Below are 25,275 nucleotides of genomic sequence, written 5' to 3' on the forward strand. Positions count from 1 at the left end.
AAGTGCTATACAATTTTATCACCTGCGTAGCTTATTTATCCACTGCCACAGTCAAGATCCCGAACACACTGACTCCACAACATCTTTTGTTGCCCTTTTATAACAACACCCCCTCCCTCCTGCATTCCTTCCTCCCCAGACCTCATCCCTAACTCCTGGCAACCACTAATCTGCACTCCATTCATAAAATTGCTTAACCACAATATGGGCCTGTCTACTCTTTGGCTGAAGGGTGAACCTCACGAGTGACTTCAGCACTGAGTCAAAAGGGTGTTTGGGAGCCATACTCTTGGGGTTTCTCTGGTCTCTGTCAGACCAGTATGTCTGGTCTCTTTTTGTGAGTTTGAATTTTGTTCTACATTTTTTCCAGCTCTGTCCGGGACCCTCTACTGTGATCCCTGTCAGAGCAGTCGGTGGCGGTAGCCAGGCACCATCTAGTTGTGCTGGACTCAGTTTGGTGGAGGCTATGGTCCATTAGTCCTTTGGACTAATCTTTCCCTTGTGTCTTTGGTTTTCTTCATTCTCTCTCGCTCCAAACGGGGTAGGACCAGTGGAACATCTTAGATGGCTGCTCACAAGCTTTTAAAACCCCTGACGCTACTCACCAAAGTAGGATGTAGAATATTTTCTTTATAAACTATGTTGCGCCAATTGAGCTAGATGTCCTGAGACCATGGTCCTCAGCCCTCAGCCCAGTAATTCAGTCCCTCAGGGAGTTTGGATGTGTCTATGAAGCTTCTGACTTTGCCTTGGTCAAGTTGTATTGACTTCCCCAGTATTGTGTACTGTCTTATCCTTCACCAAAGTTATCACTTATCTATTGTCTATTTAGTGCTTTTCCCTCCCTGCCCCTCCCCTCCCTTGTAAACATCAGAGATTGTTTCTTTCTGTGTGGAAACATTTTCATGAGTTTTATAACAGTGGTCTCATACAGTATTTGTCCTTTTGTGATTGACTTATTTCCCTCAGCATAATGCCTTCCAAATTCCTCCATGTTGTGAGATGTTTTGTAGATTCATCATTGTTCTTTGTAGCTGCATAGTATTCCATTGTGTGTATGCACCATAGTTTGTTTAGCCATTCAACTCTTGATGGGAATTTAGGTTGTTTCCATCTTTTTGCTATTGTGAATAATGCTGCAATGAACATAGTAGTGCAAATATCTATTTGTGTGACAGCTCTTAGATTTCTCTTTTTCTAGCATTTTTGTCAGCACTTAGTGTTGTGACGATTTTTAATTTTAGCCATTCTGATAGCTGTGTAACCCATTGCCGTCGAGTCTACTCCAATTCATAGCTACCCTTTAGGACAGGGTAGAACCGTCCCATAGGGTTTCCAAGGCTGTAAATTTTTATGGAAGCAGACTGCCACATCTTTCTCCTGCGGAGTGGCTGGTGGGTTCGAACCGCTGACTTTTCGGTTAGCAGCCGAGTGCTTAACCACTGCGCAAACAGGGCTCCTCGATAGATGTGTAGTGATAGCTTATTGTGATTTTAGTTGGCATTTCCCTGAGGCTAATGATGTTGAGCGTCTTTCATGTGTTGGTCATCTGTATATCCTCTTAGGTGAAATGTCCCTTCATGTCTCTTGCCCATTTTCTAATTGTACTGTTTGTATTTTATACTGTTGAGTTTTGAGTGTTCTTTTTGTATCGTAGATACTAGTCTTCTGTTGGATACGTGGTTTGCAAATATTTTCTTCCAGTCTGCAGTTTGTATTTTTATCCTCTTCTCACAAAGCAAAAGATGTTAATTTTGATGAGGTTCAATTTATCAGTTTTTCCTTTTCTAGCTCATAATTTTAGTGTAATATGTTTTTGAAATTAATTTGTTTGTGATGAAGTAACATAAGCATAATTTACATAAATCAAATGGTACCAATGTGTATACAGTAAAAAACATTTTTCCCTTGAAAACATATCCCTAATCAAGTAGTTCTCTTTCCAGTAGGCAACTACCATTGCTATTGTCTTGTGTACCTTTTTAGAGATATCCTAAGCATATGCATGTATTTAAATATAGAGCTGACTGGTTCTTTTGAAGGCTATATATAGTTCATTAAATAAATGCTTTGTAATTATGAAATCAATTTTAAAATGCATTAAAATCAATATAAATTATTTTCCCCATATTTTCAGATACATTATATTTTAAGATGTTGTATATTATTTGCTCAAAATATTCACTTCCCTGCTCTACAAGTCCCTTCTTATAAGAGGACAATACTTGTGCTTCCAATGATATCATGTAGGTTGTTTTGGCCAATAGAATGTTTGTGTCTCTTCTGAGCTGAAACTTTAAGAACTACTCCATGGTTCCACCATGTCACTTCTTTCTCTGTCAAAAAAGCAGCATGTCCCAGATAGGAATGCTCCTTCGGCCCATAACCCAAAGTGGAAAGAACACAGAGCAGACGTACAGCCAATCTGCAGCTAGTATTTAACTTTGAGTGACACACAATAAAAACATTTTTTTTTTATCATAAGCCACAGCGATTTGTGGTGGTTTGTTATTGTAGCATGACTAGCCCTAGCTATCACAATGCAGTGCTGCCTTAACAACAACAACACCTATGATATGTGGCATTATCTCTGGGGCTAGGTCATGGGTGGTGAAGAAATTGTTAATGAAGCCTGGAAAGAAGCTAACCCATATTTTATATTTCCTATAAATGGAAGCATACAAGATGTGACTTTTTGTGCCTGGCTTCTTTTATTTACCATGTTTCTGAAGTTCATCCACTTTGTAGCATTTATCAGTACTTCACTTCTTTTTATGACTAAATAATATTTCATCATATGTGTCTACCATATTTGTTTATTAATTCATCTGTTGATGAACATTTTGGTAGTTTCTAACTTTCGGCTATTTTGAATAGTTCTACTATGAACATTATTGTACAAGGATTTGTTTAAATATCGGTTTTCAATTCTTTTGGGTATATACTTAGAAGTGGAGTTTCTGGGGCCTATGTTAATTCTATTTAAAATTTTTTGAGAATGACCAAACTATTTTACCACAGTGGCTGTACCATATTCCATAAAGTTTTATATATTTTTAAATATGTTTTCCACATCTCTTTCAAGCTTTATTTTTTGAAACCTTATAGTTTTTGATGCTATTGTAAATTGGATCTTTTAAAATTTTTCATTTTATAACTGTTGGTGGTATACAGAAATGATTTTTAAAATTTTGGATCCAGCAATCTTACTATGCTTTTTTGTCAATTATAGTAATTTCTCTGTAGAATTCTGGGACCATCTAAGGAAAATAATAGTTTCATTTTTTCTTTCCAATTCTCAGTTTCATTTTTTACTATCCTCATCATGCAGGATGAAGAAAACTAATGAAAACCTACAGTAGTAAGGAATAAACACAGCTGTTATTATTTGCAGAGGACAGGACTCTGTACGTAGAAAATTCAAAAGACTCTCCAGACAAATTATTAGAACTAGTAACAGAGTAAGCAAGGTAATTGTGTATAAAGTCAGCATAAAAATCGAATTCACTTCTATGCACTGGCAAGATTAAAAAATGACTTTAAAAAGATGTCATTTATAATTCTAACAAATCTGTAAGATTCCTAGAAATAATGCTCACTAAAGTTGTGTAAAGGAGCCCTGGTGTTTCAGTGGTTAAGCCCTCGGCTACTAACTGAAAGGTCAAAGGTTGGCGGTTAGAACCACTAGCCACTTCGCGGGAGGAAGATGCGGCAGTCTACTCCTTTAAAGATTACAGCCTTGGAAACCCTATGGGGCAGTTCTACTCTGTCCTATATGGTTGCTGTGAGTTGGAATTGACTTGACGGCAATGGGTTTCTTTTTTTAAAGTTGTGTAAGACCTGCATGCCAAAAGTGATAAAACTTACAAAAAGATATTTTTAAAAGATCTAAATAGATGGAAAGATTTACCATGTACACTGATAGGAAGATCTATAAGGGTAAAGGTATCAATTCTTTCCAAATTGTTCTATAGAATCAATGTAATTCCAGCAAAATCCAAACTGGGTGTTTTGTGAATACTGACAAATTGATTTTAAAATTCATATAGAAGAAGAAGTGGTCAAGAATAACCAAGACACAATTGAAGCAAAGGAATAACATGATGGTACTTTCCCTAACAGATATCAAGATTTATATAAAGCCATGATAATTACTATAGGGTGTATCAGCACAGAGATAGATAAAATGATCAGTGGAATAGAATACAGAGACCAAAAAAATAGGCCTATGCATATATGGAACTTCGATATACGACAGTGTTTGCATTGAATATCAATGAATATCAGTTGCTGTTGTTAGGTGCCATTGAGGCGGTTCTGAAGCAAAGGTACATACATACGTACACCACCAGGGTTTCCATGGTGCATACATAGATACTACTCAATGCTTACGTACATACATACATAAATGGTGCTGGGACAATTACAGAAACCTTGGTGGCTTAGTGGTTAAGTGCTACAGCTGCTAATGAAAAGGTCAGCAGTTCGAATCCACCAGACACCCCTTGGAAACCCTATGGGGTAGTTCTACTCTGTCCTATAGGGCTGTTAGGAGTCGGAATCGACTCAACGGCAATGGGTTTGGTTTTCTCGGTTTGTTATCCATGTGGAGAAACAATACACAAAATTGATTCCAGATATAGTGAGGAATTAAAAACTTAAAGCAGAATTTTAAAACTTTTGGAAGAAAATATGAAAAAATATTTTCTTACCTTGATAGGAGAGGCATTTAAAAACTATATTAAAAAAGAATAAATCATGGAGAAAAATATTGATAGAGGAGATATTAATAAGCATTTTTATTCATCAGCAAACACCATAAATATAAAACTACAAACTGAAATAATATATTTGTAACACATAGAACAGATAAAAGATGATCATCCAAAATATGAAGAACTGCTATAATAAGAAAATGACACATAATGCCCACTCTCCAGGGGCAAAAATTACGAATATTCACTCAAGAGGAAACCTATATCATCAATAAATGTTTTGTTTGAAAATATTTTTATAATTTGTACAATCTCATCAATAATTAATATTCCAATAAGATAACATTTTATACTCACTTGATTGGGGTTAGATTTGGCAAAACACACCTACACACACCTATACACACTTGTTGTAAAAGAGATAGCTCCACCAAACCAAACACCAAACTCGTTGCCGTATAGTCGATTCTGACTCATAGCGATCCTGTAGGACAGGGTAGAAGTGCCCCATAGTGTTTCCAAAGAGTGCCTGGTGGATTGAAACTGTCGACCTTTTGGTTAGCAGATGTAGCTCTTAAGCACTCCGCCACCGGGGTTTCCAGGAACACTTAAATAGTGCTGATAGAAATATGAATTGCAATTTGGAATTATCTTTGTAAAATTGATTACTGGCCTACCTATAACACAGAAATTCCAGTAATATGCACTCCTAGCTAGGAGCTTGTGGCACACCATGATCATATAGTGGTTGGTACTCAACGTTGTGGCTCCAGCAACGTCTGTTCAAATCCAAGTCATGGCAGTGTCTGGTGTCTACCATGGCTGAACCTGGTGTATCTTTGGAGCCCTGGTTGCCTAGTGGTTAGGAGCTCAGCTGCTAACCAAAAAGTCAGCAGTTTGAATTCACCAGCTGTTCCTTGGGAACTCTACGAGGCAGTCCTACTCTGTCCTATAAAGTCACTATGAGTTGGAATTAACGCGACAGCAATGGGGTTTTTTGGAATTATATATACTCTAGAGATAGTCTTTGACATGTGCACCAGGAGGCATGTACAAGATTGTTTTTGACAGGACTGTAATAATTAAAACTGGAAACTATTTAACTATCAATTGATGGTAAAAAGTATAAATAAATTGTGGTATACTCACATAACAGAATATTATTTAGCAATGAAAAGGTATTACTATGACCGCATGTAACAACATAGATGGACCTTAGAAACTTAATATTGAGAAAATAACTCATTCCAGAAAACCTATAACATACTGTAAGATAATATTTTTATAAACCTCAGAACACAAGAAATCTATTAAAAGTATTGTTTAGCAACAGATATTGGTAAGGATGCAGAGAAATTGGAAGTATCATCCATTGCTGGTGGTACAACCACTGTGGAAAACAGTTTTGCAGTTCCTCAAAAAGTTAAACATAGAAATACCATCTGATCCAGCAATACCACCCCTAGGTATATACCCAAAAGAACTGAAAACAGGAACACAAACTGATACTTGTACACAAGTGTTCACTGGAACACTATTCACAACAGCCAAAAGATGAAAAAACAACCTAAATGTCCATCAATAAATGAATGGCTAAACAAAATGTGGTGCATACCCAAACTCATTGCTGTCAAGTCGATTCCAACTCATAGCAACCCTACAAGACAAAGTAGAACTGCCCCCATAGGGTTTCCAAGGAGTGCCTGGTGGATTCAAACTGCCAACCTTTTGGTTAGCAGCCATAGCTCTTAACCACTACACCACCAGGGTTTCCATGGTGCATACGTACATACTACTACGCTACCAGGGTTTCCATGGTGCATACATACATACATACTACTATGCCACCAGTGTTTCCATGGTGCATACATACATACAATAGAATATTACTTAGCCATAAAGAGAGATGGTGTCCTGATACATGCTACAACACAGATGAACCTTGAGAACATTATGCTGAGTGAAATAAGCCAGACACAAAAGGACAAATAATGTATGATTACACTTATATGAAATATCTAGAATAGGCAAAGGTATAGAAATCAAAGTTTATTTGTGGTTAACAGGGGCAGTGGGGGTGAGGGGAAAAGGAGGACTCAATGCTTAGGGTATGCTGAGTTTTGGTTAAGAATGATGGTACAATTTGAGAACCGACAAGGGTGATGACGGTTGAGCAACCTGATGAACATAATTAATGTCACTGAACTGTACATGTGAAGATTGTTGAAACAGCAAATGTTGCATTACATATATAGTAACCATAATAAAAAATTAAATTAAAAAAGTATTGTTTAGGCATACATATACAGTGAAACCTATGAGTGCCAACACTCGAGGTGACTGCCTTGTTTTTTCTGGGTCTCATAAGTTTTCTGCCTTTGACAGAGTGCAGTCTTACCACTCTTCTATCGCTCATTTTAGTGGAAAATAGTTGAGTTTCCTTTCTCTGACGGATTTCCAACTTACACAGGTTCTGGTTTTCATAGGTTTATATACATAAATAAATCAAGGGAATTATGAACACAAAATTTCAGGATACTGTTTGCCTTGCAAGGGGATGGCAGAGGGATGAGGTGGGGGGAGAATACACATGTGGATATAAGCTCTTGGTAATATGGTAATACCTAATACTTAGTATGGGTAGAGGAATCATGGTTGTTTATTAATAATTTATAACTTTTATATGTTCTATAAAACATGCTTTCATATTTCCAAATATTATATTTGAAAACATAATAAAGGCATAATACCACCAAAATAGTACACACTATGAAAATAAGTAGATACCTTTACAAATATATATTCTGCAAATAATACATATCCTAAACAAAGGTACAGTAATCAATGGCAACAATGATACCAAATGACATATAAGTTAAATGAGCAGGTTTTAGATAAGCACTTACATCAAATAATTTTTCTAGGTTAATACACCTTATTTTGTTCATTTGGGATGGAATTACTTTGCGATTCATTGTACTTCAGAGAGTCTCCAGCCTAGTAAGAGGCAGTTTAAGTCCAGGAATATAGCCCTTAGATAGTGGAGCTTGGCCCAGAAGAAGGGAATCCTGCAGCTTCATGGAGGAAACAGGCCATGCATGCTGCCTGAACCCTTCATTGCCCGTGGTCTGATGATAGTTGCCAGGGTCTGTTACGACTTCATGGTAAAGGGAATGTGTGCTAGACCTGTCATTTCTTCCTGTCCCTTTTCTGTTTTCTTGTCTAATGGAATTAACTGGATGAAGTGGGATTAGTAGTAGTGGAAATGATCACTTTAACAGAGTTGATGGCATTTAAATCATTCCTCAACTTTAGCATTCTCTCTTCTCACAAACTTTGGACATTATCAGGAAGGACCAGTTCCCGGAGAAGGACATCATGCTTGGTAAGGTAGAGGGTCAGTGAAAAAGAGGAAGACCATCAAGGAGGTGGATTGACACAGTGGCTGCAACAATGGGCTCAAACACAGCAACGACTGTGAGGATGGGACAGGACAGGGCAGCGTTTTGTTCTATTGTACATGGGGCCACTATGAGTAGGAACCAACTTGACTGCACCCAACAACAACTTTTCATTGTCATTTTGTATATTTTTTTCCTCTAAGTTTATTCTATTGTACTCTTCCTCTCTTCTGCCCTCTAATTTGTTTCTTCCTCCAACCTTTCCAGCTCTGGTAGTGGTCCTGAACAAACTGTCATCCCTTCTTAAGATTCAAGTGAATTCCATCATGAACTGATGAAAATGATAAAAGACAATATAGTCCTTAATTTCTTTCTGGGTTTTTAAATACATTTTTCTACTTGCCTACCTATGCCAAATAAACGTTTTAATGGCTTGATTAACTAATACTTGTGTAAAATCCCAGGTTTTCCTTAGCAGTTTAAAAATAAATGCTCACCATCAATGGGCAGGTTCCTTTTCAGATCATTAATTTCTTCTTCTGTGAGTTTCAATTCCTGGTTTCTCAAAATTAGGTCCAGTTTATTGACATCAACAATCCCTCCTTGGGAAAACAAGAGGAATATGGCAAAATCTGATGGATCCAAAGCTCTTAATTTCTGTATACTAAGGCTATCATTTTCAGCAAGGAGATTAAGGCCTCAGAGTACAAAGGAGCAAGAATGGAGTTAAGAACAGAACCTCTTTCCCTAGTTGGTTCTTGGTGACAGGCTTACACAGCTTACATTCTCAAAGGGGTTGAGTCACTAATAATTTACAGCAACAGGAAAAATAATTTAACACTTATTACCAATAGGTGGGTTCATTTTTATTTGCCACACTAGTTGTGTCAACTCTGAACTAAACTCCCTGAATAATTTTCCTTTAGTTTTACTGTTCAGACAGACATAGACTCTGTTATTTTCTTTTCTGCCAAATAGGAGAAATTTTCTCAAGAAGGAAAAATTAAAAAACAAAAATCCAATGTGAAGATATTTTGCTAACATCTATGTAGGAAGGTAAGAATGGTATCAATATTTAAATAGGTTGGCAAGATTCACAATTTAATATTTAGGAAATAGTACATGTGTCTCGGATTCATCTGGTTTTTCATTATGCTTTTAACTTACCCTTAAGAGGCTTCAAATCACCCAGTAATCTATTCTTGTAGACTTTTCCATTAGCTACAAGAAACATAAATTAGGTCACACATAAGTGATGAGGCGATTCACCAACGCAGCAAAAGTCATAATTTAAGGTAAAGAGGATCTGTAATTTTCCTTAGAAAATACCCAGCTTACATTCAAATTAAAAAAAATAATGTTGCCATTCAACGTAGCCCTTCTGTTCAATTGCTGGCACCTAAAGATGTTATTGCTGGCAATCGCCAATGCGTTAACACATAATGAATTTTAAATTCTTTTTCAGTTCTTTCCTTTTTCTTCTCTTTCACATAATTCCCTGTTCAACCTTTAGAATTCCCTCTCAGTGGAATCAAGGTTTACAAAAGATATTTCTTAACTTTAATGGAGGATTTGTGAATAAAGAAGCAGCTGAATCTCAAACTAAAAAATATTAACCAACAGAATTCCTTTCAATGTAAACCTGGATCATTCACTTTTTCTTTAAAATTGTTCATAATCATAGATTACATAAGTTTATACAAATGTATAAATTGGATCATATATACATAGCTGCGCTTTTTTTATTCTAGCCTTCTTTTCTTCTACTTTATTATTTTTATTTTTTTTGCTTGATTCTCTTCCTCCCCTTCTGTCCCTCCACTTTCAACGCTACCAACGTAGATACACTCCCCCAGGTAACTCATGTTAAGAAACTAGAATGTATTTTCACATTAGGTATACGTGTGCATGTATGTATGTATATATATACATATATATACACATGCATGCATATATTATTATATTAGCATGGGATAATTCATTCCAAATGATTTTTCTATGCTATTAAATTAGAATGTTTATAGAAGTTCTCACAAGCAAAACAAGAAATGTATACTTTTTACAAGCACATATTGTTATTTTAAATGCTTACCATTAGTTGGCAGATTTTTTACCATTTCCACACATTCCTTATCTGTGAATGTTATTCCCATTTTATCCAGAACATCTGCCACATCACTGGCATTAACCTCTCCTCCTTCAACATAATCAAAATGGTCAGAAATTGGTATACTGAAAAAGGTCTAATATCTCTATAAACATAAAAAATTACTGATGCCTATTTAGCTGCACCTACAACAGCAGCATGAGCAAAAAAAAAAAAAAAAAACTCTAAGAACTGTCCATCACTATCAATAATTATTTGAATTTCTTCCTTGCTCTTAGGAAAATAACAGACATAATGATGTAATTTATGTGATATAAATTAGGATACTGTAAGTATCTGTATGATCTAAATATTTTTCAGGACTCTTTTTTCTCTCCTAGTGTCTTGATAAGAGAATCTTCATGAAAATTTTGCCTTATCATTTGTTGTGCCAACTTAAATTCTGACTTTCAAAATGAGGAATAGTGACTATCATTGACAAATGTTCCAGAAACAAACAAATTTAGTGCTTAAATGTAGATATTCTAAATTACAATTTCAGGCATTTATATGAAGATACTCATCAATACAAAACAAAAGATATGGAATAAAAAAGGCAATGAAGGAATGGAGGGACTATATAATAATATAATTTAGTGTAAAGAATTAATACATTAGAGTTATAGTAACTTCTAATTAACCTGTAATAGTTTCCACTGCTTCCATCAATACATTGAGACCAACTTTCCCACTAGCTGTAAGAAAAAATCATAATTAAGATACAGAAAAATTATAAAATAAGAAAGCGGCTAAATTAAGAAATACATCCCATCCACGTTGTATTTGAATCAATCAAAAATTTATATGCAATGGATGACAAGAATTCACTCTATGGTAGCTAGAGGGTTGGCCCAAGAAAATTTCCTCTAGTCTAAAAAAAAAAAACAAAACCCATTGTCAAGTCAATTCCCTAGTGACCCTATATGATAGGGCAGAACTGTCCTATAGGGTTTCCAAGGCTGTAATCTTTACAGAAGCAGACTGCCACACCTTTCTCTTGCAGAGCTGGTGGGTTTGAACTGCCAACCTTCTGGTTAGCACCCAAGCACTTAACCACTGTGCCACCAAGATTACTTTCTCTAGTCTTAGGTTGTACAAATGTTAGAATGGGCCAGTGGTGTTGGTTAGATTCTCAGGCAGCCCTTACATCTGGTACAAACACAAAGTCTTCCCAGCACTTATGTTGAGACACTTGATTTTTCACTTTTACTATCTTTTCTTTAGTTATTTCAGCTACTAACATGGAGTGGCCAGTAATATGTACAGGTATTTCTAATTTTTGGTTACCAACATATCTTTAAAGTTTGGATAAATATTTTTACCTATCTTTGCTCCAAAAGACTTCTTTAAAATTTTAAAAAGCAAAGTTGTCACTTTGATGACTAAGGTGTACCCAACCCAAGTTATGGTCTTTTCAATAGCCTCATATGCATGAGAAAGCTGTACAATGAAAAAGGAAGACAGAAGAATTGATGTATTCCAATTATGGTGTTAACAAAGAATATTGAATATACTGTGGACTGCCAGAAGAATAGAAAAATCAGTCTTTGAAGAAATACAACCAGAATGCTCCTTAGAAGGAAGGATGGTGAGATTTCAGCTCGCTTACTTTGGACATGTCATCAAGAAAGACCAATCGCTAGAACAGGACATCATGTTTGGTAAAGTAGAGGGTCAGTGAAAATGAGAGAAACACTCAGTGAGATGGATTGACACAATAGCTGCTACAACGGACTCAAACATAGCAACGACTATGAAGATGGTGCAGTACTGGGTAACATTTTGTTCCGTTACACATAAAGTCACCATGAGTCAGAGCTGACTCCATGGCAGCTAACAGTAAGAACAACAACAATCTTTGATGAAAAGAAGCTATTAGTTAAAGCTGGAGAGTTATGAAAACACAGAAGTGTTCCAATATCAGGAAGGATTGATCAACCCCATCAGGGCCAGCTACATCATTAACAAGGCCTAGCGCAAAATGATCAAGCCCTGGTGGCACAGTGGTTAAAGCACTCGGATACTAACCAAAAGGTTGGTGATTCGAACCTACCAGCCGCTCTGTGAGAGAAAGATGAGGCAGTCTGCTTCCGGAAAGACTTACAGCCTTGGAAACCCTATGGTGGTAGTTCTACTATGTCCTATAGGGTTGCTATGAGTCAGAATCGACTCAACAGCAGTGGGTTTGGTTTGGTTTGGTTTAGTGCAAAATGAAAAACGGGGGGGGGGGAACCTTTTCTTTTCTTCTGTGATCTCTCTCTCACCCTGTCATGGTATTTTTAATTTGCTATTTGATGTTGAACTCTCTGGGGAACAGAATAATTTCAGCAACTGCAGACTCTCAAAAGAGCCGACTGGCTCCATCCCACACTACGGGGCCCACCAGCTTCAGTGTTCTCTGTCCTACCTGTTGCCAGACAGACACACCTGAAAGTCAAGTCAAGCATCTCTTCTTCATATGAGCCTATCACCAAACACAGGGTGAACGGGTGACCCCAAGAGTATTGCAATCTTCATGTAGGGCCACATTAAGTACCTGGATGGAGGCAGACAAGGTGCTTGACCCTATGAATGCACTTTGGTGCTGCTAGCCCAGAGCAAGGACAGCTTCTACCATGGCCTGCCACAAGATGCTGTCAGGTGTATGTACCCAACAACAACCCCTGACCCCTCGTACCATGCCCGGGGTCCTGCTGGGGGCAGAGGGCAGCAGCGCTTGCTAGATAGGGGCAGTGAAGAAGAGATCTGGGGCACCAGGGTGTATTGGCCAAGAACCCATTCTGGGCAGGCAAGATGAGGCAGGAACACACCTAAGCCGAGGCTCCAAGCCCGAGTAAGCTCTACTTCCTCATCGAACTTCAATTACAAAATACAAATTTAAAGATAAAATTATGAAGAATTGCAAGGCTACAAGGAGGCCTGGTGGCACAGTGGTTAAGTACTAGGCTGCTAACCAAAAAAGGTCAGTGGTTTAAACCCACCAGCTGCTCCGTGGGAGAAAATGTGGCAGTCTGTTTCTGTAAGGATGACAGCCTTGGAAGCACTATGAGGCAGTTCTACTCTGGACTATAGTGTTACTATGAAGCAGAACCAACTCAGTGGCAATCGGTTGGGTGAAAAATGACAACCACATGCCTTAAATTCCAAGCATGGCACAATTCTGACCTTCTAACCCTGTCCAGCTGCACTGGTTGCACACCATGAAGATGGCCCTGACTCATATTATTATACCCTGAAAAAAGAAAGAAAGAAGGTCCAAGGGGCAGTACAAAGTAAATGATTATTCAAAAGACTCAAGATGAGGCCTAACTGCACAAACTATAATCCTGTTCCTTAGGGGTTCAATAAATTGCTAGATGATCCTTTTATGTATAATGAGAAGATAATGAGTCACAATAAATAAATTGTAATGAATAGTAAAGACGTAGCCAGTGACTAGGACTTGATGGACATGAGACTGAATAGGGTGGTGACAGAGAGTTGAGATTGTGCAAGGGGAAAAAAGAAGCCTAAGACTAAATCTGTATTCTGTATATGAACCAGTTATCCCACTGTGGAATTTTAACAATTATGGTAGGAAACTATGAAATCAGTTTTAAACATGGTGAGAGTAAGAAGGTATAACAGGAGTTTTAGATACATTAATTTAGGGAAGTACTCTAAGCAGGAGATATAAAAATCTTCAGCATAGAGATAATAGCTGAAAATAGTTCCCTGATTAAATGTGTAAAGCTGAAATGAGTAATAGCCATTTCAGAACAGAACTGGTTGAGGAATAACTGTTTACGGAGGACCTTGCCAATATGGAGCCTCCTTCACTATTTTACTACAATTCCAAATTTTTCATTCTGCTACATGTCCATTTTCTAAATTTAGAGTGGTCTTGGTTACTTCTAAGCAATGCTAACAACACAGATTGGAAGTTGATGACTCTGGCTTTCTGAAAAAAGAGACATTCTATTCTTACAACTGAACTATTTTCTCACTTAAAAAAATTGACTCAGTGCTAAAGACAGCTAACTGTCCACCAATATTCCTATTTTCCTCCTATAATGTAAAATTGTAGGTAGTCGTGGATGCCCAGACAGAATACATTTCCAACCTCCCCTGTTTGTATTTAGGGGTAGCCATGTGACTAGTCCTCAAAAAAGGAATGGTTGTAGAAATGATGTGTGTCACATCACCTTCCTACTTTGCACTCTCTTCTCTATACCATCCGCTGGATACAAGCAATGAAAACCCTAAAGGGACTCCCAGGCAAAAACCTGGATCTGTATATCACTCAATGAAGAAGAGCCACTGCCCACCAACAAAACATACTCTCACTTTGAACTTTTATGGGAGAGGAAATAAACTTCTATTGTGTTTAATCATTATATATTTTGGGGTGTATTTTTTTTAAATAGAAGTTTAGATTACCCTAAACAGTACTTTAGGACTGGCTTCTTCCCTTATCTTTGCAAAATGCTTTTTTAGAAAACAAAAAACATCACCAGTTAATTAGTATCCTCTGATACAAGTCCAACAATACAAATTCCTCTCTAAGACCCATTGTTATCTACAATGCTCACCACTAAGTGGCAGATTTTCTGTCAGACCTTCACGTTCCTTTTCTGTGAGTTCAACCCCCAGGTTTTCCAGAACAGTGTCTAGGTTTTTGACTTTAACCATTCCTCCTTAGGAAAGAAACAGAAAATAATCATTATAAAAAATTAATTATTTCAAAATATTAATATATTCAGGCATAGATTTTAATCTTATATACATTTTAATATGATAAAAATAAAGAGAAATATACCACTTATTTGTATTAGCAAATAGGTTAGCTCAGCAAATCACCTTAAATGACGTCAAGAATAACTTAGATAAAAATGTTCTAAATCGGAAGTATTACTTACAAGTTGTGGTTGTATTAAGTAACAATTATCTATCAAAAGAGGGAGCCAAAAGTATAGGCAGTGCTATCCCCATGGGGCATATGGGGAGAATGCCGTGTAGGTTTGTCCCAAAAACAAAGGTAAGAGAACATCTGAGAGTAATAGTTCAAGCCTTAGATCATCAATGTTCCACTCTATTGCTACATCTAAGAAAGTGGATTAAAAACTATACAAACTGCTCAAAGAGGGAAGAGTATCATAGACAACACATTCACCACAAAATTCTGCAAAGAATGTTGCTAACTGCCATTATTTCAAGGGTCTGGAATGTCAAGAGGCATATTGCTATCTGCAATAGACTCCTCTCACTAAATATTAAGCAGCAAAACCAGTAACCCTTCTTCTCTCCTCCCTACTTTCTTATCTTCTATTGATTAACGGTTGATTGAAGAAGGAAGAAGCAAAAGAGCAAGCCACAGCTTTTTTTTCTGCATTAAAAAAAAAATTAATTGTCCTTCAAAAAAGAACATGTTATAGAAAATAACTTAAAGAAACTTGATTCATGAAAGAAAATTATATTAAAGATAAGTCCAAAATTCTTTCTTTAATAAGCTGCTGTTGGGCAAATTCCCACAAAGAACTGGCTAATATTCTCTACATTATTTGCTGTATATAATCAAATTTAAAATCATTCTTTGAATGTGCTCTCTGCAAGGATATAACATGGGTAATTAATCAAAGCACCATGAAATGAATGCAATGAAATTAGACATCTAAATATAAGAATGTAGGCACAAGTCAAGGAACCCTGGTGGTGCAATGGCTAAGCATTCAGCTGCTAACCAAAAGGGCAGTGAACCCGCCAGCTGCTCCTTGGGAGAGAAGACCTGGTGATCTGCTCCTGTAATGATTACAGCCTAGGACACCCTGTGAGGCAGTTCTACTCTGTCCTATAGGATTGCTATGAGTTGGAATCGACTCAGTGGCACACAACAACAACCACAGACACAAGTCAAAATCTAGTGATACAAATGCAAAAGTTGATTTTTAGCAGACTTTTATGCCAATCAGGTTTATTACATACCTTTGATAGACTTCACACCATTCAACAATCTATTCTGATACACCTTTCCTGCATCTATGAGAAAAGGCACAATTTATATCAGAAGGAAAAGAATGTGGACAGTCACAAAGTTTGAGCAACTGGATAATTCCAGATATAGAGTTTCTTATGCTTTCCCTGGAAAATCTGTCCAGCCTTCCCATCAAATAAAAATCATTTTAAGAAAAGGAAGATTGTCTTAGTGACAAAAATCTATGCAGGGTTTGGTAACTGAGAAAACTACAAGGGACATTCTATTATGCAGAGACAATCGCTATCCCTTTGTCCCTGCTCTGTCTGAGTCCTCCCTTGCCTTCTTTTACTGCTCTCTCTCTCCTGTCAGTTTCCTTCCTTTCCCTTCATATCGTTTGAACCTCTCAGTAGCCTGAATGGGTAAGATGATTACATTTGTATCGGCTCTGATGGCAAGATTTATGGTTAAAGAGCTTGGTGATCCCAAGATTAAATCTATCTGACAGTGAACTTACTTCTCCCTAGTCATTTTCAACACTTCTTAGAAGAAAAAATTAAAGCAACAACACTTTAGAGTTGCTCACAACAACCCTAAAGACCAAGCTCCCTGGAAGGCCACAGTGGCACTTATCTGGCTTACCATCAATTGGCAGTGTTTCTAGCAGCTTCACATGATCCTTTTCTGTGAGCTCAATCCCCATGTTTCCCAGAACTTTCAGCAGATTACTGGCATCAACCTTTTTTCCTTTCAAAAGATAGGAATGTTAGTGTTTGACAGTTATTGGACCCATATAATAATTCCAAATAATCAAAAATTCATCGCCTGTGCTTTATCATCTTCAACGTGAAGTAGTGAACAGGTAGAATGAGACACATACTCAGAATTATGGGGGAACCACAAACGGATCTTTGTCCCTCAATTTCATAAAAGGGAGACTCTCTTAGTGATGGATTTAATTCAGCAGAGTAATATTTTTGCTTTCAAGATTGACCAGCAAATTAGAATAATATAGTTAATTTATAAATCTGGAAAGGAAAACTAAACATTGGAAGGCCATGTTCTAAATTATGAGATTTTTCTCTTCACAATGGCACCTAATATTTTGATTCTTATTAAAGCTTATTATTAAAGCTTGTTATTTGCTGTGTGTACCAAGATATGTGGGTATTAAATAATAGTGAAGCAAGTCATATTTTTGATTTATTAAATATATTTCCACCAAATTTCTTACCATGACACAAAATTTTAACTGTTGTGTTAAAGCTAAAAAAGGTAAAGTCCAACAAAAGATATTAACAGCAAGTATTTGATAAAAAAAGTAATATAAGAAAAAATTTGCCATTTGGATAAGTTGACAAACTCTTTAAAAAAAACACCCAGTTTTATAGTAATTTGCTACTCACCAGTAAAAGCTTTCATGGTATCCATCAACTTTTTCATGTCAACCTTCCCATTAACTATTAAGAAAAACATGTAAATCACATGGCACTGACACATTAAAAAGATGAAATGAAAAAATACATAAAGCAAAATTTATATACTCTACAATTTTATTCTATATTCATATTTTTCTTGACCAAGAAGCTCTAGATTATGGTTACTAAAACTTTGATTCAACCTATGGCAGTTAAGAAGAATTACAAAATAAAGTTACTTTTTTCCATGGGGCCTGCTTTATTGGTTACTATATGTTAGGACACTCTCTACTGTTAACATCGAGTACAAGGAACAGGATTTACAATTTGTATGTACTACATATGAATGTTTCTGTTTAGACTTATTTTTTTTCTCCTTATGTGAATCTTGGTAGTTCCCAACTTTTCTGACAGAGAGTTTCTTACTCCTTTGCTCTAAGTAAGTAAATGAATAACATCAGTGACTAGTCTGAGATATTTTACAAAGTAGAAGCTCAATATATGTATTTAAAATCAATTAAAAATACATTAAAAGAAAGCATATTACAGACATAAAATTAAATAAAATTGAGCATGCTCTACAATCTCAGATCTATTATCCTTTACTGAATGAAATACAACTAAGAAATGTTCTGTTATTCATTTGCAGAAAATACTCTTGATTTTTGCCTAATTGTAGATGGCAAATATTTAAACAGAAGCTTCATGTTACTGAGAAACTCTGATACTTGGATACCATAAAATGATGGAAAGAAGTTACCAATAATTTAACAGTGGCCAGAGACAAGTATCAATTGTCCCCACTGTTACTAAATCTAAGCTGGGAGGAATTATTCTTTCTCATTTTATCCTGGATCTAAATAACTGAGCAGGCTATTAATTTAAGACTTATTGAGATATAATTCACATATCATACAATTCACACATTTAGAGTATACAACTGCATGTATTTTAGTATGTGCACAGAACTGTGTAACCATCGCCACACTACGATTTTACATTTTCATCACTACAATAATCCTTATACCATTAGACTACAATCACTATACCTCTGCTCCACCTCAGCCCTAGACAATCACAAATCTACTTTCTGTTTCTATACATTTTCTGAATCTGAGCATTTCATATAAATGGGATCATACAATATGTGGTCTTTTGTGACAGGCTTCTTTCACTTAGCCTGTTCCTATCAATCCACTGCCCTTCAGCCCTAATTCAGCTTTAACTGTATTTCAGAGTTTGTTTCTAGCTCTTTAAGGGGGAGGCCTGAGAATACAACCCTTGGGTCATGGAGTCTGGCCTGAGAATTGGGATGTTACATGGCTTGATAAATAGGGGAGTATTCCACACTTTATAGTCTGGATGTCTGATGGCCCTAGACTCAGAGACAGTGAGTGAGCACTGTCATATGGCTATAAATGTGCCCTCATGTTAATCATCTCTCACCTCTGACACTACTCTTTTGTTTTCCTATTTTTCCCCATAACCTCCCCCCTGGTGGTGCAGTGGTTAAGTGTTTGGCTGCTAACCAAAAGGTATGCAGTTCAAATCCACCAGCTGCTCTTTGGAAACCCTATGGGGGCAGTTCTACTCTGTCCTATACGGTCGCTATGAGTCAGAATTGACTCGACAGCAATGGGTTTGGTTTTTTGGTTTTAACCTCTCTCCACATTGTTTTTCATGCTACTCTGCCCACAATTGCTTGTCTTTCCCCTATACTTTTCATAATCCAAAAATGGTCCTGCCACCTTTGCAGCACTCCTTTGGATCCAAAATTAAGGGAGTTGCTGACATATGTTACTAAAAAGGACAAGACAGAATATTACCCTACTTTCCTTCTGCATTCATTTCTAAGTTTTTATAAATGGCTCTATAATGCCAAATAAACTTTCTCAGAGGTTGAGGACACAGAAGCTCACATTCTCAGGTTGTCCTGAGCAGCTCAAACATTTAAATGCTCACCGTCCACAGGCAGCTTCTTTATCAAATCTTTTCTTTCCGTTCCTGTGAGTTTCATTCCCATGTTTTCCAAAACAGTGTCCAGTTTATTGACATCAACAATCCCTCCTTGGGAAAAAGAGAGGAACATCAGCAAAACTGAATAAGCATAAAATGTGACAAGAGCTACGAACTACTGTGCATGATGGAAGTCCGTTTCACCAGGAAGAATAAGGTCCAATGAGGTATGTTCAATTGTACAGAGACTATCAGTAATGAAGGTGGAATTAGAATTTCTTCCCTGGAGACAGTTTTTGGGAACCAGTTTATATAATTAGCTTTTCCAGGTTGTTGTAATACTGCTAGACCATTTACAAAAACAGAGAAAACTAAAGTCACATACTTCTGCTGATAGGAAAGTTTTATTTTTGTTTCCTGAATGAACTGATGGCTGTCTTTCCTCTGAGGACATTTAGCAAATAATTTCTAATAAATTCCTCTCACTTTTTAAATTATAAAATATTACAGGGATATAAAACTGTTGTGATGATGTCATTGGCACTTGTTTTTTCCAGTTTCAGGAATAAACATTATAGATACAATGAAAATATCCTCTGAATCTCTCCTTATCCCCAGGTGGAACCACTGTCTTAAATACAGTGTTGATAATTCCCATGCATGTTTTCCATACATACATGAAATTGTTTTCCATAATTTTAAAGTTTATGTAAATTATAGTATCATAATGTGAGTTTCCTCTTGCCACTCACGTTTTTCGTTCAATATTTTTCTTTTTTTTATATTTGTCCATGTTGAAACAGGAAGCTTTGCTTCATTCATTTTAACTATTGCTTATTATTCTAATGTTATACCGCCATGATGCATCCGTTCTCCCATAATGAACATTTAGATTGTTTCCAATTTTTCACCATTACAAACAAGACTGAAGATGTACACTCTTGTATATGTCTAGTTATGGGCAAGAGTGAGAGTCACGGGTATACATTCAGGAGTGGAGCTGCTGGAGTGGAATATGCACATCTTCAACTTCTCAAGATTTTGCCTAATTGTTTCTGAAAGTGTTTATATTACTACCAGCAGTACATGAGAGTTCCCATTTCTCCATATCCTTGTCAGCACTTGGCATTGTTCAACTTTTACAATTTTTGTGAATCTGATACGTGTGATGTGGTATTTCACTGTTGTTTTAACTTAAATTTCCCGATAACTAGTGAGGTGAAGTATCTTTCATAAATTGATTGGCCTCTCAGAGTTCTCTTCTTTCGTTGATCGTCTGTTCTTATATTTTGCCACTTCAAAACTGGTCGTTTAGCTTATCCTTATTGATCTGTGGAAGTGCTTCACGTATTCTGGAAACTACTTCTGGGTTGCTTTTATCTTCTCTATTTTATGGTTTACTTTTTTCACTTTTGTTTAGTGTATATTTTGCAATAGGGAAGTCTTTACATTTTATGTAGTATAATTTATGAGTTTTTTTTATGGATTCATTATTTATTCAGCATATATGTAATAGTAATCAATCATTGTTTCCCAAGAACTAGAGATATAGCAATGACTAGAAGAAAGTCCCTGTCTTGTGAAGCTTACATTCAGGGAAAGAGACAGTCAAAATACACATAAATAAGACTACTGGGAAGATGGCATTGTGAGCATATATCTAAGATACTGACCCTCCCATGTAAGCACCAAGAAAAGCCATTAAAAATATATAATTTCAGCTCTGTAAGAACTCTGAAAAGTAGGAGGAGGACTGCAGCAACTAACTGCACACTGAAGCAGGAAAAAGGCAACTTTTAATGGCAGGAAAACTTCTTTTTCTACTGCCTCTGCCCCTTCAGAGGAGTTTGTGTAAAATGTTTGGTAGAATTTGTCAGTGAAACAATTCAGTTCTGAAGTTTTCTTTGTTGGATGTTTTATTATATGTACATGACTACATATTATGTACTTGATATACATGATATACATATTGCACGACTATTCAGCTTATCTATTTCTTAAGTCAGATTTGATTGTATCTTTCAACGAATCTTTCCATTTCATCATATTCTTGTTCATAATTTTCTCTATTATCCTGGTACTAATCTTTTTGTTATTTTTTGGCTTGTGTGTTCCTGGATCATGCAAGAAACTAAATATGTCCTAGAAACCATGTGACATAGGCCCATAATCATAAATTTTCAAAGAAGACTTTTCCTTTCATCTACCTGTGCCAATAAGATATTTTTCTAGTTTACCATTTCACTAAGGGTGAAGCCATTCAAGAGTCCTGACTTCATGTGAGTTTTCACTGAAATCTCAAGGTTAAAGAACGGTAGAGGAGATTATTTGGTAAAATATATGTGAAAATGATCTTTGGGAAAAAAGCATTTTTATGGTTTTATGCATACACTAATATCGTGGTGTAGGACTCTAAATTTAGAGACTACGAAACAGAGAGATTTCAGATTCATCTACCTTTTATCATATTTCTCACTCACCTTTAAGGGCTTTCACACCATCCATCAACCTATTCTGATACACCTTTCCATCAGCTGTAATACAGACACAAATCAGGCCACACCAGTGAGAGATGAAGTAAGACAATATCAAAGCCTTAATGTCAGAAAGACAATCATCATAATTAACCCAGAAAAGGTCTAACTTACTTGCAAATAACAAAAGAAAAAAAAAAAAGTGAAGAAAGTTCTGAATGTGGCTCCCTGCCCCCTAAGGGAAGTCTGGTTGGTACCCTACTGTGCTGAAACACATGCCTCTTACTGCCCTTGGTCCTGTCTAATTTCTCCCTTCTAGTCTATCCCCACCCATTTTACTGTCGTATACCTCCCTGCTTAGTCTTGAGGATGCTGTTTGATTGGAATCAAAAGTAAGAACAGGCAATTCTCTGTTCTGATAGTGACTGAAGGGGCAGATGATTCTATAAATGAAATGACACAGTTGGGGCTACTTCTTATGGTAAAACTGAATAATTCCTTCTAAAATCCTTCCTTAAAAAACTATCAAATGGATGAGAAGGCAGAAAGGGACATGAGCTGGTTGAATGGACATGGGAAATCTGGAGTGGAAAGGAGGAGTGTGCTATCACAGTACGGGGAGTGCAACTAGGGTCACATAGCAGTGTGTGTATAAAGTTTTGTATGAGAAACTAACTTGAACTGTAAACTTTCATTTAAAGCACAATTTTAAAAAAAAGCATCAAATGGAGATAGTTATGGAAGCTCTCAATAAATAAGCACAATTCTAAGTTCCCTTAAGGAGCTAACATTTTTATTTGTAGTTAAAATAACTACATTGTTCTTTTAAGTGCTCACCATCAACTGGCAGATTTTTCTCTAGTTCCAACCATTCCTTATCTGTGAGGTTTATCCCAATTTTTTCCAGAATATTTTCTATATCACTTACATTAACTTCTCCTCCTTTAAAAGAAAGAAAGGTAGGTAGATGAAAAATTTGAATGTCACCTAAAAGCGCCAAAATATGAAGAAAACAAAATAATGTGTCTGCTCAGCAGCAGCATGAGACTTTTGTATCATCAGTCCTCATGGAAGCGGAATTGATGCCGTAGCCCTAAGTATGCAATATCTGTAATTATGGGTAAGGCAACACAAGCAAGATATAAGTGGTTCTTGGAACTTCCAATTTATTTGAGATATCACAGATAGTTGATCCGAATTCAGTATCTCTATATTCTCTTATCAGTGTTGTGTCTTTACTTTTACTTCATTACTTAAATATGCTAATCCAGGCAAGTTTATATCACTGGGCAGAGCAACTTCCAGCTGTGGATCCTCTTGCTTGAACCTCAGCTCTGGTTCTTGTAACCATATCATCAGCAAGGACAGCTGAGCAACTGAGAGGCACACAGAATATATGAATATTGTGTACCCTAAATTCAGGAAGTATGATCCTTTCACACTTACACCCTACACTAAGTTTCTTATCCCATCTTTTCCTTCTTGTTCTTGCTGTGTGTTTAAAATGACTTAAACTGTGGGCTTCCAACATTTTACCTTTATCTGTGAGCATTTCTGTTCTGTGAACACTTCGCTAGCTTGCCTAGTAGTGTACTTGAAGGCTAATATTGTAGCAAGCTAATTTCCTTTAACGATACCCAGATTATGGTTAATTTGAATTCATGCATACTGAAGTATGGTTTGGGGATACAAATCAGAGAATGAAGAGTTTCCTGTCAAGGCACTGCACTTGCTAAGTGTAGATTATCTAAAGTTAGAATGGTCCACGTAATTTATCACTCAAACAAGGACTACTCAAAGTAAAAGGTTTTAAAATAATTAATCTTAATTAATATACAACAGAGTTAAACCAAAATGGTCTAGAGAAAACTAGAATGTGTGGTCACCCTGTCTGTAATTAAACTTTTGTCAAGAGAGAGCAAATTTCTGTAAAAAGTCAGATAACAAATATTTTAGGCTTTGCCAGCGTTACCATTTCTGTCACAACTACTCAGTTCTTCTGTTTTAATGTTAAAGCAGCCATAAACAATAAATGAATGGGTGTGGCTGTGTTCCAATAAAACTTTATTTGCAAAAACAGGGAGCAGTTTTGGCCCAAGGGCTGTAAAAATTTGTATTTTTATATATTTCCTCAATAAAATAATAAAATGGCAGAATAAAATGCAGCAAAGCGATAGTTGGAAAAGAGCATTAAAATATAGTTTAGTATAAAAATTAGGAGTTTAGATTTAACTACTTCTTCACTAACCTGTAATCGCTGTCACTTCATCCATCAATTTATTGAGCTCAACTGTCCCATTAGCTATAAGAAAAGTCACAATAAGGTAACAACGCCAAAGGTTCACATACGAAGTAAATAAACCAACAATAAAGAGATTAATTTGGGAAATAAGAGCCCAGTCAAAGACCATTAGCTCCACTACTTTATCTGACTCAAGTATAAGAATATAAACCCTATTACTCCACTTTAGCTAAGGGAGGCAGTAAAGGGGAGTCTTCGTCCCTTGGAAAAGTAGAATCTTGTCCAAGGAAATTTATTTTCAATTTGACAAATTATTTTGAAATTTTTATTGAGATAATTATATGTTCACATACAATTGTATGAAATAATATAGAGAAATACCTTGTACATTTCACCAGTTCTCCCAATTGTAACGTCTTATATAACTATAGTACAATACCACAAATATGATATTTTCATTGATAAAACCCACAAATCTTATTCAGATTTCCCCAGATTTACTTGCACTCATTTGTGTGTCTGTGTGTATATTAAATTCACCATTATTTATTAATTGAATTTACCGATACTAATTTTATTACTTGTATAGTTTTGACACACTCAAAAAATCTTAATTGAAATAAGCCATTGCGATTTTTTGAGTTGCTACTGCAGCATAACTAGCTTTAGCTAAGTGACATAGAAATTGGAACCACAAATGCAGTACTGCTTTAAAAAGGGCAAACGGCTCCAGATAGAATTAGTTTAGAAATGGTTTAGTGAGGACATGGTTACTTATAAACTTCATCCACACTATTTTTCTTCTACTTTCTGACTACTACCTAGACAGACAAATGTCCTGGATTCTCTGTATTACTTAGCATCAATAAGCAAATGGGTTGACAACTTTGGATTTTTAAAAATGAAGTTTTTTTTTTTTTTTTTTTTTGTACTTTAGGACTGAGTTCCACTCAAAGATACCAAATATTTCCTT

General features: G+C 36.2%; 1 protein-coding gene across 1 annotated transcript in view; it reads right to left on the reverse strand.

The window, feature by feature from the left end:
* The window catches only part of LOC101342993 (uncharacterized), a 512,538-nt gene that overhangs the window by 192,117 nt on the left and 295,146 nt on the right, over nt 1–25,275 (reverse strand). Inside the window, exons 79-90 of the mRNA XM_023729385.1 lie at nt 24,309–24,362; nt 22,898–23,002; nt 22,067–22,120; nt 19,593–19,697; nt 17,619–17,672; nt 16,855–16,959; nt 16,224–16,277; nt 14,834–14,938; nt 10,904–10,957; nt 10,209–10,313; nt 9,284–9,337; nt 8,614–8,718 (exon numbers count right to left, since the gene is read on the reverse strand). Coding sequence (XP_023585153.1) covers nt 8,614–8,718; nt 9,284–9,337; nt 10,209–10,313; nt 10,904–10,957; nt 14,834–14,938; nt 16,224–16,277; nt 16,855–16,959; nt 17,619–17,672; nt 19,593–19,697; nt 22,067–22,120; nt 22,898–23,002; nt 24,309–24,362 — 954 coding nt within the window. The remainder of the gene's footprint in view (nt 1–8,613; nt 8,719–9,283; nt 9,338–10,208; nt 10,314–10,903; nt 10,958–14,833; nt 14,939–16,223; nt 16,278–16,854; nt 16,960–17,618; nt 17,673–19,592; nt 19,698–22,066; nt 22,121–22,897; nt 23,003–24,308; nt 24,363–25,275) is intronic.

Source organism: Trichechus manatus, unplaced genomic scaffold (genome assembly GCF_000243295.1).
Source record: "Trichechus manatus latirostris isolate Lorelei unplaced genomic scaffold, TriManLat1.0 scaffold00028, whole genome shotgun sequence".
NCBI lineage: Eukaryota > Metazoa > Chordata > Mammalia > Sirenia > Trichechidae > Trichechus > Trichechus manatus.